The following is a 17,026-nucleotide window of genomic DNA, read 5'->3' as shown; positions in this document are numbered from 1 at the left end:
TCATATATTTCTTGCTTATGTAAACAAGTTGGTTAACGTATTTAAGAATATGTGCAGAAGAAAAGGGAGCAGGATGGAGAAATGTTAAAGCTGGACGGTTGTTAAAAAAAACAACAATAATTTCAAAAACACTTTTTAATTCTATTTGTGCTTTAATAATTTGCACGCATTTTCTCGTTTGATCTCCTGCGGTTAGGTGCATAATATTCACACACACACCCACACACACACACACACACACACATGAGTCGCCAGATGCGCACACACAGATAGCAGAGAGGAGACGCGGACTCGACCCACCACCCACAACGCTGTCCAAATAACGTCACCGTGTAGTATATTATATAGGCTAATTGTTTGAATTACCGGCCGGTCCTTGGTTGCCTGTTCGGACTGGATATTGTGTTACGCCCCCCTGAGCCACAATCTACAATATTCCCTGCGTTATTTTGTGTCTTTGTTGTCTTAAAAAGTGCTCGAATCCCCAGTGGCCCCCGTGTTCTTTGCCGTGATGGGGGCCAAAACTCCCGGCTGCTGGGGCACGTTAAGTGTGTTTACTTATTTACGGACGCTTTTGCTGTGTGTGTGTGTGTGTGTGTGTGTGTGTGTGTGTGTGTGTGTGTGTGTGTGTGTGTGTGTGTGTGTGTGTGTGTGTGTGTGTGTGTGTGTGTGTGTGTGTACAGCGTGATGTGCTTTGGTTGTTACGTGGATGTTACATCAAAATCCTCGCTTGCTGACATGGCTCCAGTTTCAAGCTGTAAGCATGATTTGATAATCTCCACAGAAGCCAGGAAGTGTGTGTGTGAGTGTGTGTGTGCGTGTATGTATGTGTGAGTGTGTGTGGCGTTATCAACCCTCACCTGGTGTTTATCTAGTCACACTTATAGTTAAAAGGTGGAATCCGCGACACAAAATAAGACAACGAGAAGCTGCAATGAATGGGACTTGTTTGGAGTGTGTGTGTGTGAGAGAGAGAGTGTGTGGAGTGTGTGTGTTATCTCGGCGTGCATTTCTGCTGAATCCAGCCCCTCTTCCGCGTGTGCAGACATCTGTATTCTGTAGCAACTCGTCCTGTAAAATACTCAAAACCCCCGGCTCCTGCTCGCTGTGTTTCCCCGCAGAATCTCGCCTTAGTCACGTCGTGGTTCTTCCACCCGCGCCGGCTTTTTATACACTCTGCACGCCGAAGTTCCACGGGCTGTGGGAGCTATAGAGTGAAGTGAGGGGAGGGGCCGCGTGTGGAGGTCCGAGTCCTCAGGGGAATAGATCCCAGAGCCGCGGAGCAACGAGCTCGGCCTGCATGCAGGGAGCCGGGGAGGACTCGCTTCACTTCCAGGGCTCGTTTCATCCAAACACACACACACCACCGTCCTGGAACCTGCTGAGCTCTTTCTATGACGCAACACTGCACTATTATACTCGCTTGTATTAGAATATAAAGTATTGTAGGCAAGTAAGCAGTTACAGTCCCTCAAATCCGGAAACAATGATTCTTCTAACACACGTTTATTTTCCATTCACACACACACACGCACGCACACATACAGATCAGACTGGCGTTTGTAAATGCTACATGAAACTGACTGAAGAGAAACACACACGTCAAATTTAAGAAAGTGAATGAATCAAATTCCTAATTGATCAATGAGATTAATTCAAGATCAGTTTAGTCCCTTACATCACACACACGTGCAGACAAACACACGCACAGACACATGAAATCTTTCCTCTACTCCTACTCAGTTCACAAACACACACACACACACACACACACACACACACACACACACACACACACACACACACACACACACACACACACACACACACACACACAGGAGGTGAAAATACCTCAAGGGAGATTTTCAGGTTACACAATTATTTGGATTCTTCTCAATGAACTCCATAACTTAATGACATCATACCAAGCATAGGATGTCGACACGTTGATTGTTAACTTTATTGGAATTAAGTCAAACTTAATAAAAGACGACATTTTGCCACAACTTTCCGAACTAAACACAGTCGTCGTTGTCGTCGTCGTCGTTGTTGTTGTTTTTTCCTCCCTTAAGACAAAAAGTGGGAATGTGCCTTTACACTGTTGTCACACAATATCTCCCAGTAAAGTTCCTCTACTTTCGGCTCTATATATATGATAATGACCCCATGCTGACTGAATGATCATTGTTTTTGAGATACACGTATTAAGCCCTTAGCTCAGTCTAAGGTCTGAATAGGGCCACCTAACAATACCCCTCAAATCATATAGTAGTAAAACTAATCCACATACATATTCCGGTAATTCCAATTAAGGTCAGGAACTGTTTGTTATGTTGATTTGTGATGCACCAGATGCCACAGGGCACCTCATTGCCCCTTTCTTCCGTCTGGATGCCGGCTGGGACCGGGAGAGGTAGGGGGGCGGAGGAGGAGGGTGTGTGGATCGGTGTGTGTATGGAGGAGGAGGGGGGGTGGGGGGACAGGGGAGGATACGAGAGCGAGTGACCGGGGAGAGAGACCTCATACACGGGCAGAGGAGTCTCACAGCAGCCCTGGTATAGGTCGTGCGGGGGGAATCGCCTCACACACACACACATACACACACACACACACACACACACACACACACACACACACACACACACACACACACACACACACACACACACACACACACGACCAAACGTTGTTCTTGTATCATATATTCTGCTCGGCCCCGGCGGACAGCTTCACTTGTGAAGATATACGGATGCGTGTGTGATCCAGTGGCACGTCCAGAATTATGGCTGTGCGTAAAAGAACTCGTGCTTTTATGGGAAATAAGAGTTTAGTCTAAATGATCCACTGAGCGTCCTGTCATATTAATGATAGCAATAATAGAAGGAATACTAGAATAAAGTCAAATATGTGCAAGTGGTTCATAAATTACGTCATGGCGTGTGTTGTTTTTCTGATTTTTACGTGCACAATAGTGTGTTTCCTCCTGGCAATTCTTAAGTGGTTTGAGGGTTTTTCAGCGACTTTGAAAAAAACCCAACATAATTTCAATTACGTCACCGATAAAAAGTGAGGCTTTGTGGAGGACATCAACCAAGGACATGGAATGGATGGACGGATTATAGAGAGTCGATCGTGGACGATACACGCGCATATTCACGCACACACACACATACACACACTCACACACGTACGCACGCACACACACACACCACTATCAGCTCTTGCAGGAATTATGATTATTGTGAAACCTTTGCCACATTCTTGTTCTCCTGCAATCATTTAGAATAGAAATAATATAAGTGGATGTGATTCAAGTCTTTTTTTCAAAGTCCACACTACCATCATAATTCCTACATATGGAAACAATTGGTCTATAAATGTATGTGACTAACTGGTTGATTTGATGAATTTCATGAATATTTACAAGTTCGGCTATCAGTGCTTTTCTGTGTAGGCAAGCTTCCGAACCATTCCAGCGTCTCTACACACAGCAAAGCAAACGTGTTGCTCCCGCAGCCTGAGTCATTTGTTTTTGCATTGAGTTTTATGGAGACACTTGGTCAAGCGGTGCAGGCACTTGCGAGGACATAAGAGTTTTTTATGACACAAACTCACTGCCCCAATGCCAAAACAACGAATTCCTCTCCTCCCCTCTCCTCTCCTCCCCCCACCCACCACCAGAGAATGTGATTTTACATGCAATCCGAGCCTGAAGTGTGTTCGGACAGTGGTGGGGGGAGGGGCTCTCTTCACCTTTCACCCCGCCGTGTTGGGACTGTTTGTATTTCTTACTTTGCCCCTGTGCTTCTCGCAAACCCAGAGAGGAGACCGCGGGTAAATATTGAGGCTTCTGCGGGTTGGATCCGAGCAGGAAAAGGCGTTTGGAGCGAGGGAAGCGTTCATACAGCGAGTTATAGGCGTTTTCCTGCAAATGTCTATATTTCAGGCTGTTGTGGGAATATAACTCGGCAGCGGATGGAAAAGGCGAAACCGATCAACTCCAAAACAACTGATGACTATTTCCACAAAACATTGATGAGTGCGCCAATGTCTTACTCTCTTTCTCTCTCTCTCTCTCTGTCAAATGATCAACCAGTTGTGCAAAGATCATTTGCCTCTTAAAGCTCACATCTTGTGATAAGTTAGTGTGGTCTTATCTTTATAAAACAATAATCACGGGATAGACAACGTGGAGAGATATTAAGAGGTCAAACTACCAATAAATATATGAAGTCATTACTAAGGCTGCTAAAGAAAAAAGACAAAATCGTTTAAAATTGCCATAAAATTCTGCCAATTCTTGACACCAACATGAATAACAGCCTAATGGGAAATTAACCCTTTGTGATTTAACGACCTACAACTATACCATATAACTACAAACATAAATTAACTCAACCTATAAAATAGATAGACGATAATGCTGAAAAATCACATTTTCATTATTACCTTGGCACTCATAGGTGAAATTAATGATGCCCCTCGCCAGCGTCGATGCATGTGTATTATGTTAAATAACACCCACCCCCGATTCAGACGTGGTCTGCTTCTTTAATCACTAATTACATAGGGATGTAAATATACAATTCGGTTGGAGTTGAAACGTACTTGATAGAATGAAGAAGCAGAAGCACAGCCAGACTTCCGCTCTGGCATAAATGTATCTCTGTGTGGGGAGAGAAAGAGGTCAACGATTGTCTTCCCCCATTTTAACATATGTAATGTGTTACTTCTTGTTATTTTTTCCTTTGATCAACATAGAAATTGTTGTCACCACTGGCTGCTTTGTCTGTGACGCAGTTTGCTTAACTTAAGCGTATGCATTTCTTGGTCTTTATATAGATCACAGGCTATTTTAATTTCTTAAGTGAAGCATGTTTAGCTTCTACTCTTTAACAGCTTTGAAAAATTGTCATTACTTATTAATAAGCAGGTTGCAAAACAAACATGTGGCATCTGTTTGAGAACAGGAGAACCTCAAAACAAAAGTCATACACTGAGCTGTCAGTAGTGATTAGGTGAAGCTTATGAGCCCAGTCTGTGAAAACATTCCTGGCTGCCTGCTTTGGTTTGCAGCATTCTCTCTGCTTTGCATTCACGTTTGAGCTGCAGTGCCTGTTGACTAAAATTTCAATGTGTTCCCAGTGTGTCATAAAAGCATTCTTTACTATTCTTTGACAATTCATAAATGTCAATGACACATATAAAGGTAGGTAATAAGGAAGGTAGGAACCTTGAACCAACAAGCAAAATAAATAAGTGGCAGGCAGTTGAGGACATCCGACATTTGTGTATACAATGCCTTCACACAATGCCATTACAGATGCAGCTCAGATGTAAGGGTGAGGGTGAGGGGAGGGGGGAGCGCCTTTCCTATATGACAATCACTGCTCTACTCCTTTTCCCACTGTTGTCTTTCTTATACATGCTGCCTTTTCTACATGTTCCTCATTCTACACAAACAGACCACAAAACCTCAGCAAAGCCCATACACACACATACACACACAAGAAGCCCAGAACCTGATGGCAGAGCTGGTCCTGACTTTTAAGATTCAGAGTGCCGTGAACAATGCCTGCCACATTTTGACAAAGAAATGGAGGCCATAGAAGACACAAGTAGCAATAATAAGTAGCAATAATGTATTTAGTATAAGGAAATAGCGCAGATATGTTAAAAGGCTATGCCAAATAAACACCTTTCATGATGTTCCAACACACTAAATTTAGTTAAACAGGGAAAAAAACAGAGACGTTTATTCCTTCAAACATGTTGCAATCCTTTATGTTTTCACCCATTTGCTATGTAGGTTAAATTGGCAACCACGCTTTGCAAAAACATTTTGAAAACTCTAGAAACCAGCCAGCAATCCATTCTATGAACCCCTGGCTATAGGCTTCATTTGCATTTGGCACCTCATATATTTGGATGAAGTAGTTTTCTCCAGCTTATTAAATCTTAACTATGTCTCTTCCAACACAGTAGACCAATTTATGTGGAAATTAGTCGTATACAGTTGGAACAGGGCAAGTGTTTCTCTATTTTTAAACAGATCCAGTGCTAAAGCAGACCTGCTGCTGTGCTGGGATTTAGATATTCTAGTTCAACCCATAACATATAGCAGCTGAGAAGACTGCCTGGTTTTAACCAAAGAATACCTTAAATTATATAAAAGCTGTGAGTGCTATGTGTGCTTTGAGGTCACCAATCGTCACAGACAGACACTGTCGCCGCAATTTTCTTTCTTAGAAAAAAAGCTCTTCTCTGACAACCTGAGGAACATTACACATAATTTGTGCAGACTTTGACTTAATCAAGTGCAAGTTGTAAAAATCATTTGCCATTTTCAGTGATTCAGTAGCTATATGGGCCCCTACACAACTGCTGCCCCCTCCTTCGCCTCCCTTTGTTCTCCCTGGCTCTAATAGGTTTTCCCCTGCCACACACAATTCACTTTTTTCCCTTTTCCCCAGCTCCCAGTTTCCCCCCTTTTAGTGCAGTGCCCAGTGTCGACTGGAGCATTTGAGCAATTTGAAATTAAAGCAAACAATGGGCAGGCACTCCCAGGGACCTCTCGCTCACCATATTACACGGAGGACGCTCGTGTGCTCTTGCGCATTATTGGCAAGTCATTACGTTTCTCTGGAAACCAGGAGCAGGAGCTCGCTCAGAGAAATCGGTGATGCAAGCAGCAGCTGAATGCTTGGAATAGTGTGTGTTTGTGTGTGTGTGTGTGTGTGTGTGTGTGTGTGTGTGTTCTGGAGCATCCTTAGCAACAGCAATAGGATGTTGTCAAAACTACGCAGGGAACTGACAGGAGGCCTGATGACGTGCTAGTTGATATGTGATTATGTCTCTTTTTTTTTTAAATATAAAAGTGTGATTTTTTCAGTGAAAAGCAATTTAAAAAGCTCTATTTGTTTGTGTCTGTAGTCAAGAATAAAAGGAAACAATATGTTTTAAAAAACGTGTTCATTCTTTCTGTTTCTGTTTTCTTTTTCTGATTCCTGTACCGTTTTTTATCGGTTCAGGAATATGTAATAAAATGTCTACAAAATACAGGATTGTGCATGCTTAGAAAAATGCAAAACATATTCTCAAACATCTTCTGCATAACTGTAAAATTATTCAACCATGTAGTAATAGTTATATTAATATGCATAGCCTGTCTTTGGACCATGTGAACTCCCTGGCTTCTCTGCCCACAAACCACCTATGGAATAAATGTGAGATTTTTACATTTTACAAATAAAAAAATCCCATTGATTTTATTTACATATCCTGTGTTGCGTTCAAACGCAGTGCTTGGAACATATTTAAAAGAAACAGTTCACACACATTCCTTTTGTGAACTTTGATGATGTGTATGCTCTTGTGTGTGTGTGTGTTCTGGATCTCGCTACATTGTGCCTCAGTCGACCTCCTTGTTGCTACACTACTGATAACCACGTGTAAAATGAAAGTCAAGTGATCAACCTCATGCTACAAAGTTTCAAACATGTGGAACCAAACATGGCAGAGCGCTCTGATCCAATCACATTCATCTGTCACTTCCTGTCACGGAGCAACGCAAACACATGCGCCCGTACGTCTTACGCACTTCCGGTTCTCGACGCAGACCCCCCCCCCTTCTTCTCGCCGTCGCGCCATGAAGTAGATGTTTTGATGTAAAAATAGGTGTCAATAACAGACATAAACACGATTAAAACATGACGTTTCGACCGAGCGGGACATAGAGCGGCGCAGCGGGGGAGAGAGGAGCGTCTTCCGCCACGGTTTCGGCTCATCTTTGTGTCGCACTTCTTCCGCATGTCCGCTTTCTTCGTAGATGGTATCCAGCGAGCGGTGTCTGGCGGCGAAAGACGAGTTGTCGACGAATAACATGAAGGAGATGATCGGCGGTTGCTGCGTTTGCTCAGACGAGAGAGGCTGGGCGGAAAACCCGCTTGTATACTGCGACGGACACGGCTGCAACGTTGCCGTGCACCAAGGTAAGCCGGGGCTGTTAGCGGGTTAGCTCCGAGGCTAGCTAGCGTTGTCTTGTTGCAAGGTTATGGAGCCTCCGCCGGCCCGGAGGAAGGCCAGGCTGAGGTCAGGCTCGCTCTGCGGCCGGGTACGGTGGACCGGAGCTCGGGGCGGACTTGGACGGACCTCTGGCCTCTGCTGGATGTTAATTGTTCACGTCGGAGTGTTTCCCTCTAGTTTAAACGTGCGGTGTTTGGAAAGTGTGTCTGACGCTCCCCCTGTCAGAACGTCCACCTCCTACAACTTAACTCATAAACGTGCAGCTTTATTCAACAAGTAATTGTATTTTATACGTGTAATGTCGTATATACACCGTAATTGCCACCATAGTTGTGTTGAAAATGCTTTGCATGTTGCTACTATATTTGTAATCCAATCATTAATAATCCTCTGACACAGCAACTGAAAGATCCTTTGCTGAATTCATGCAGGAGAAGCTTGTTTTGTTTATGACGTAATCTATTCAGACGTTCAGTGTGTTTGTGTTTGCATAGTCGGGTGTAGTAGCTCGGATGCTCTCACTCTCCAAGCTCACTCAGATGACGTCTAATGTTTACAAGTCAAACAGCTGGCCATGTGGCTGTACTGTTCAGTGCAAGTCAGCAACTTGAGCACTGTGCAGGGCTGCAGGTCGGCACATGGAGCTTTGTTTTGTTTTGTTTTGGTTCAGTTTGGTCCAGTGTAGATGACTTGTAGTTGTTGCCTTGATAGTTTGGAGGATGTGACTTTATTACAAACTTGATCCAGGCAAGTAGAAGCTGCTCAGCATGTGTGTTAGTTAGATTGTTTTCAACCTGTTACATCCTACTGAGTTCATTCAGTTCTATAGAAATTCATAGATCATAGTTTGCTGTGTGGGATATTGAAATGTGTCTCTTATGTTTTGCTAAACCGTGTTTTCAATACGTGAAGTTGGAATCAAGCCCTCAGACACAATGTCAACAAAACCTAACCTAACCTAACCTAAACCAACCTAAGCATCAGTTATTTCCCTTGAGATTGGCTAGAAATGAGTCAGATACAGAACAGGGCGTTGTTTGGTGAGCTGTGATACTCATAATAATAATACTAGTAATTCATAGACCTGTGTGTGTGTCTTTTGCATAACAGACCACTGATAGAATGATAGAATGTATGAATTTGAAATCTCAGTTTCACATCTAGTATTGGGTTTCATTTCCCCTCTGTGGTTACGCAACATCTTCAGAAACACATTCAAACTACACCTTTGGGACACCGCTGGGGTAAACACACACGCTCAACCTGTCAGTTACCCACAATGCATCCCCCTTAAACTAGCAGACGCAATCTCTTAACATGGGTTTACAATTTTATGATGGGTAAAAACATCCCCCCTAGTGTGTGTGTGATCCTTTGGAGTCGGGAGAGGATCTTAAATAAAACAACAAAGCATCGGAATCCAGATTTTGACATCAGACACAATGTCAACAATTGGAATTTTCCAAGCGTTTCTGATCTATTTATGATCCGGTCCTGCTGTGTGTGTGTTCAGATGCTTTGTTTGTTTTATACTCCAATGGGCAGTCACCAGATTCTTCATTTGAACTCGATACCCTCGCTCAGTTCTCTGAAATCTGGATTATCGCCGTCTATTCCACTGGATTATGGGCTCGGGGGGTCAGATCAGAGATAATCTGAAAATGTGTAGAGGCAGGCTATTTTAGATCAGTGCTGCTGAATCAAGGCCCAGTCTGTTCTGTTGGTACTGTCTCTTTAAGGGCCAAGCGTTAAGCAACAGTCACAACAAGTTATTACACGAGGCAACAAGACGAAAATGTGGCTTTGGAGCTAGAGTCCGTCTTGTTAATTGTACTTTGCTACTACAGCATCCACAGCAGTTCAGTGGTACCAATAGTAATGGAGGCCAAACACAACTCACCAGTAACATTCAAGTTCCAGCAGATTCACGTTTGGGACAATATTTTCAAAGTCACCCCAGCTATAAACTCTGACTGTTTTTGGCCACCTGCTTACTTTTTTTATCAGCTTTTTCATAAAAACAAATCTGGGGCATTGGCACGTAAAGAGTATTGACCTTCCTGTGTGATGGAAAAGGTCACATTTGAACCTGTTAGAACCTTGCGTGGCTCGTTAGTGTCTTGTTTTGTTTTACATTAACAGTGCATTATCAGCGACGCTGCCTTTTGTCCCGGGAGCATAGAATCTTTTTGTGGAGCGGTTGAAGCGTATCAGCTGCCGGTAGTGATAAACCCAAAGTGGCCCCAGCAGAGGCCCCGGTGCTCATGAAGATAACAGCGTGTTCAACGGTCTGTCAAAACACAAACCCTCCTTAATTCTGCCTTCAAACAGTTCGGCAAAGTTCACCAGTTTTTGCGCTCCGCCGTGTGTGAAAAATAAAGGCCGGTGCGCCGCCGGGAATGTTTGTAAAGATGATATCGGGTATTGTTGTGTTTGCTGTCTGTGTGTCTCTCTCCATTGTGGTTCCTTTTTTTTTTCTCTATCACCGCGCATCAATCTGAAAGCATGCAGCGTAAAGCGATACAGTCTTTTGTGTGTTGCGGTTGTTGTGACGACTGACTGCTCTCACTCTCTCTTTGTAGCCTGCTATGGCATCGTGCAGGTGCCCACTGGTCCGTGGTTCTGCAGAAAGTGTGAATCTCAGGAGAGAGCCGCCCGCGTGGTGAGTCGCACAGTCCCATCATTCATTACTCAAGCTCATAGCCATAAAAGCAAAAAAGGGGGCGAACGGTCAGGGTCGGCGGCCCCTCGTGCCTAAAACATTGATTAATGCGGGAAGACAAAGGCGTTAGGATAAGACTATCAGTGTGTTTGTTGAAGCCACTTGCCTGAAAATGTGACTTCAGATCAAGATTACCCTATAACACGCAGTGATGAGTAATTAAGCAAACGTAAACAAGTGCTGCTCCACCCTGTGCCGACCTGCGATTGGTTACTTCCGTCTTTCCCTCCTCCACTTTGTGACGCTTGGTTAAAAATGAACCGGCTCTTATCGCTCTCCGGCCGAGCTAATAGACCCTTTTTTCTCGTCACATCACAGGTCGGGTGATATCAGGGTGGCCCCCGAGCTTATCTCCTGTTTTATACACGTAGGTTGTAGCCGTCTAAAGCGAGGCGGTAGTTCAGAACTCGGTCTCTAAAAGGGCTGAGTCAGGTAAACGGGTGACGTGGACTCGACAATATGACCTGTCACACCTCTTTTGTAATGGTTCTGGTGTCCCACGGTAGCATTACTAGTCGGTACGGTTGTATACAAAGCATCTACAACAACTGAACCAGCGACATCATGAATAAAATACTGATCTTTGGAGTAATTGGTTTTAGTTGTAAAGCCAGTTGACCCTTTATAGATCTGCAACTCCCATCCCTGTGTCAGTTTGAAAAGGGTCTCAATACGTGGTGCACACACAAGATAGAATATCAAGCCAGTGATAAGCAGGTTAAGCCCCCAGAAAGGCTTCACGTTTAAAAAAAAATCATTGTGGCTTTGTGTTCCGCCGCCTCGACGATCAATCGCGTGAATCCTTTTTTTTTGTCAGCGTTACGAATGTCCCCAAAGTCTTTACAGCGAATTGATGACCGAGTGTTAATACAGCGCAGCGCCGTCCTTTCATTGAGGGAATATTTGCGTCTTTGAGCCGCCCGTTCAAGGCTGTCTGCTGGGCGAGCGGCTGAGGCGAACACAATCGGGAGGTGAACTCTTATTTTGAAAGCTCATCAAACCCATTCACGCCCAAAGTGTTTGGAGAATCGGCTCAATCACAATTCAGCCCCTGTATCCATGACAGCCGATCGCTGCTCGGCCCTGCGGTTTCACAGCAGTTTGGCGATATGAAACACACACACACACAGACGCACACACACACACACACACACACGCACACGCACAGCCGCAGAAAGAGACTCTTCATAGTTCTGTAATTGCCTGCGGACGACGTTGACCCGTTCTTCACCTTGTCGTTTTGCTTTTGCCCACAGAGGTGTGAACTGTGTCCCCACAAAGACGGAGCCCTTAAGAGGACAGACAACGGAGGTAAGTCCCTTCTCAGCCCCACACACACACACACACACACACACACACACACACACACACACACACACACACACACACACACACACACACACACACACACACACACACACACACACACACACACACACACACACACGCTTGGCCTCTCGCGTATTTTTCCCAATTGTATGTCACCGGCAAGTTTAAGGGGTGTGAACGTGCTGGGAGAGTTATGTTGCCGTTGCTCGCCTCTCTGTACCCGTCCTTGCCAGTCCCTGTTTTATGAGTGTGTGTGTGTGCGCCAGTGAGTGTGTGTGTGTGTGTGTTTATGAGGGGGCGGGCCAGGATGGGTATAGTGCATGGCCTGTGAGGAGTCTCCTCTCTGGGTTCATTGGGAGGTCAGCCTGGTTGAGACTGTAAATATTCTGTGTGTGTGTGTGTGTGCGTGTGCGTGTGTGTGTGTGTGTGTGTGTGTGTGTGTGTGTGCGTGTGTGTGTGTGTTTGAGTCGGTCAGAGAGGCACAGCTGTGGGATTGTGTCCAGGCCTGCAGGGAGGCATCAGGACAACACTAACACACACCGTTTTACTACTTTCTCTTTTATTTTACCCTTCCCATGACCCCTCTCTCTCTCTCTCCCTCTCTCTCTCTCTCTCTCTCTTTCCCTCTCCCTCTCCCATTTCTCTCTCACCCCTTCTTCTCTCTGCCCTCAGCTTCTTTGCTCACGTCGGTTCCTCCCTACTTGTTGATCTGTGTGGTAGTCGCTGTTATTTCAGGTGTGTCTGCAATGACGGCGGACGAAATCGGCTGTTTTGATTTAGAATTAGAATTTCCAAGCGTGCCGCAGAGAAGAAGAATCAAGTGTCTAGATCTTCTGTCGCTGTGTTTGGAGGACATTTCTGAGGGACAAGGTCTTGATAGAAACAACTGGAAGTGTATTCAGTGTGAAGAAAGTGTTGTGCCTTGTGTTTACTGTGAGTTTGAGTCGTTTTGGGTTACAGCTGGGGCGTTGCACAATGTGTGAACTCTTCAGTTTGCGGAGGAAGGCCGCTCCACTTTTATAGTCCTGTTTTATAGGTCTCCTCCAGATTCTTGGAGGGACTTCAAAACAACAACATGCCCCCGTTTTACACCCCGCTCCCTCCCCTCTCCGCCCCGCCCTCCGCCCTCCCCCCCGTCCCGCTCACCAGGTCAAAGGCAGGTCACGGGTTCAACTGTAAGTTTAAGCCTGTTTTTGTTTCCGCTTCGGGGGGAAAAACAGACACCTCCAGCATGGCAGGAGGCTCCCACCTCCAGTTGACCTCGCGTTCACCTCCTCCAGCTCCTCCTCAGCCCCGTCGTCAATTCTCCTGTCACTCCACCGTGCCCCCCCCCCCCTCTTGTCACTCTGCTGCCCCCAGTTTGTCTTCCCTGACGTGCAGCTGTGCGTTAGAGCCGCAATAAAAAACGACTTTATAGATCAACTGCTAATTCCTTGATGGAACCTTTTGCAATTAAACCATTTAGAAGGAAAAACCCTGTGAGTTTTTAAGGGTTTTTTGTAACCTAAACGGCAATCTCTGCAGTACCACCACCTGTATGCGTTTAGGGCAGACACGTCCCATTTTTCATGCGTGAATTACAACGCTAAAATATGCGGCAGAAGATGCTTGGCGAGATGAACGATAGAGAATTCCGTCCTTTCCCTCAGATAACTAGTTCCCTTTACTTACTCCTACCCTCTCCACCTCCCACCATCCTTCATGTTCAGTAAGGTTTAACTCTTCTCCTTACGGACGTTTGCTTAGTGACGTAGTTGTCCTGCCGCGTCGCCTCCGAAGGCTCTCCCGTCGCCTCCGAAGGCTCTCCCGTCCTCGTTCCCAAATTATAATCGGCCGATTGTTGCCGCTGAGGTTTTACGCCGGGGGGACAAGAAGCCACTTCACTTTAATTCCAGTCACATTCGCAGTCACATGCGCGGAGTCACAGTGTGCGTTTATTAAGCGTGAAATGCATTTCTGTTTGCACCGCATTCCCACACGGCCTGAAACTGATAGAGTGGACCGTAGAAGAGAGGATTTAGGTCAGAGAAATACAAATGCTCAACTATTCAGTGAATGATACCTTTCTCTTTATCCCAACTGATATAGTTTGTCCTACATGAACACTATTAAAGTCATCTTCCTGTAAAATCAAGCCCAAAGTGTTAAGAAAGTGCATTATTCCGTATTCGATGTGTTCCTGACGGTTCTGCAATGTGTGTGTGTGTGTTTCCAGGTTGGGCGCACGTGGTCTGCGCCCTTTACATACCCGAGGTAGAGTTCGCCAACGTTTCAACCATGGAGCCCATCGTCCTCCAGTCAGTGCCCAACGAGCGCTACAACAAGGTAACGCACTTCACGCACGTAAGGCCACCAAAATACACAATTCCGTCTCTTACTTGGCAAACCAGCTCTCCTGACTCTCTCTCTCTCTCTCTGTGTGTGTGTCTGTTGTGTAGACGTGTTATATCTGCGAGGATCAGGGCAGAGAGAGCAAAGCCGCCACCGGGGCCTGCATGACCTGCAACAAGCACGGCTGCCGGCAGGCCTTCCACGTCACATGGTGAGACCTGTTTACACTGCAACCATTGAGTCACCGCCCAAGAATACGGCTCGTCCCTCCGTTTGAAGGCGTGTCGGTCCGTACGGCGGCAAAGCCTTGAGATTCCGATGTGGTGTTTGAAGTGAATGAAGCATTAAAGGCTTCCCGCGCATGTGAACAGGAGTTTTGTGTGTGTAGTAATAATAATAATGGCCAGATTTGATGTATTGTGGTTTTTGTGCGGTTTCTTTGACGCCGTCTCCTCGAGTGGAAATCCAAATTGTATGGCGAATGTGTTCGGCAGCGGTTGTCCTTGCACTCCTGATACGCTGCCGTCGCACCTTAACGTTATGGTAGCATGGCAACCAAACGGAGCTGAAAAGTCAAGCTTGTCTTCTCTGTCTCTCTCCCCCCCCCCCACCCGTCTCACCGCTCCTCTCCTCTCCCGCCGCAGCGCGCAGTTTGCCGGGTTGCTATGCGAGGAACAGGGGTCGGACGCGGACAATGTCAAGTACTGTGGATATTGCAAATACCACCACAGCAAATTGGTAAGTGCCCCCTCGTATTCATGTGATGTTTGGGTTACAGATGGCGTGCGTCTGCGTCTTTTCTTTCCACGTTGCCGTTTTTTCACACGTCGTTTGATTAATTAAACCAAGTCCTCGTAGTCTTCACCTGTTTCTGCACATGTGAGAGGAAGGGCGGGCATGGCACCGGTACACACACACACACACACACACACGCACCACAGGCAAGAGATGTGCTCCACGTCTGCTGGTATAGACGGGGTTTTAATTGGTACATTACACAAAGTGCAACGCAAATCGCTGCATATTAATCAGTGAAGGCTGCCAGCTCCTCTCTCTCTCACTTGCAGCTCAGCACCGTTGTGTAAATAACGCGATGAATCATACTGAGCCGACGTGACGGATCCTCCTCACGAGCCGGTGTTATAGCCGCCCGTGCACTTTGCCCAGAAACGCCATTGATTTGAGTGTTAAGTTAAAAAACGCACATAAAAGCAAACACTCCTGTTGCGTGTGTGTATTGGTGTCATTATGTATGTGTGCATGCATGTGTGTACGTCTTGATGGTGGGTCGACTAGTAATGACGTCGGACAGGGGTTTCCGTCTGAACGTACGAGCAGGTTTGGGCGGTAACACACACATTCATGCACCTGAACACCTTTCGACTCGGCAGGAACTCGGATTCCCAATATCAAACCCCGTCCATCACACAGTGCAGGTATTGTGTGTATTGTATGAATGTGATCCACAGGTGGTCGGGCTGTTTCTGTCCTACTGCTTACCAGCTGATGGGTGTGTGATGACATTTGTTTTGTAAAGAACCAGAAGAAGAAGACGCAGTGTCAAGATCTTTAGCTGACTTAGTGTGGACATGGTGAAAGATGTCTCCGTCCCTCATCATTCTTTGTCTCCTCGCTGCGTCTTTCCCACCGTAGTTTATTGTGGATGTGGGTTTGGGTTTCCTTGGTTAGAGTGGCTTTGTGTCTCTTGTCCCGTCTCCCTCCTTCTATCTTTCCCCCCCATCTGCTTCCTCTCCTACCAGTCCCATCCTTCCGTCCGTCCATCCATCCATCCTACCCCCTGCTCCTCGTCTCTCTTCCACTTGTCCCGCACACTCCCTATACCCCGTTCGGGCTACGCGTCCTCCTCCCGCCCTTCCTGATCCCTCTAATCTTTGAAACAGTGGCCGGTCGTCCCCTTCACCCCTCTCTTGTATGAGGGCTAAGCCTAGTCTGGGCACAGTGGGCTGGGTTGGATCCTTGGCGTCTGGTTTTCCCAGCAAGGTCAAACGGGGGGGAAAAGGAGAGGAAAGTTTTTATTTACTCGTTTATTTAAACAGGATTCCATTGATTTATTCCTGGGCTTTCAATAGAACCTTGGTGTCGGGTCGGCCTTCACTTCCAGTTAGATAATTACACCGCTGACTCCCGTGCTTCTGCCAAATTGAAGAGCCGGCTCTGGTAAAGAAGTAACAAGCTTCTTTTTCTCTACACACTGTCCTGACCCCGAGGCAAACACGGGGCCTCGGAGCCATTAACTCCACTCTGACAGCAGACCCCCGCACAACCCGGGGATCTGTTGGATCACGTAGACACAAGACTGTAAATGGTAACTCAAAGAGGACAGAGAATCGGCCTGTCTTTCATTTGTGGCTCGCTATACGGCCAGCACCCGACTGAAATGTGTGTCACTGGCTAGCGTGCTTGCCTGGTCAGCTGTAGTCGCTGGCAAACCTTATTACTAAATAGTCAGCCATGTAGCGAGCAGCATATCAGCACACGGATGCAGTCATAAATACACCGGGCATGTTTTTAATGCCCACATGCACCCAGTGGACCACACCGCCCAAATCGTATCAACACATATGCAAGCAGCTCATGAAGCTAAACAAATAAGAATAC

The 17,026-nt window shown here is 46.0% G+C and overlaps 1 protein-coding gene across 4 annotated transcripts in view; it reads left to right on the top strand.

Annotated features, from left to right (window-relative positions):
• Window positions 1–7,613: 7,613 nt before the first annotated feature.
• Window positions 7,614–17,026, top strand: part of mllt10 (MLLT10 histone lysine methyltransferase DOT1L cofactor) — a 33,864-nt gene continuing 24,451 nt past the window's right edge. For 3 of the 4 annotated variants that reach the window (XM_076158049.1, XM_076158048.1, XM_076158050.1), the window contains exons 1-6: window positions 7,614–7,991; window positions 10,608–10,687; window positions 12,004–12,058; window positions 14,292–14,401; window positions 14,515–14,618; window positions 15,052–15,145. In XM_076158049.1, coding sequence (XP_076014164.1) covers window positions 7,829–7,991; window positions 10,608–10,687; window positions 12,004–12,058; window positions 14,292–14,401; window positions 14,515–14,618; window positions 15,052–15,145 — 606 coding nt within the window. In that variant the 5' untranslated portion in view covers window positions 7,614–7,828. The remainder of the gene's footprint in view (window positions 7,992–10,607; window positions 10,688–12,003; window positions 12,059–14,291; window positions 14,402–14,514; window positions 14,619–15,051; window positions 15,146–17,026) is intronic. The other variant, XM_076158051.1, reaches the window with a different exon arrangement.

The sequence above is a fragment of the Genypterus blacodes genome, unplaced genomic scaffold, assembly GCF_046128005.1.
Source record: "Genypterus blacodes isolate CSIRO-AG114 ecotype Tasmania unplaced genomic scaffold, CSIRO-AGI_Gbla_v1 ptg000076l_1, whole genome shotgun sequence".
NCBI classification, from domain to species: domain Eukaryota; kingdom Metazoa; phylum Chordata; class Actinopteri; order Ophidiiformes; family Ophidiidae; genus Genypterus; species Genypterus blacodes.
This window is presented reverse-complemented; position numbering and strand designations above follow the sequence as displayed.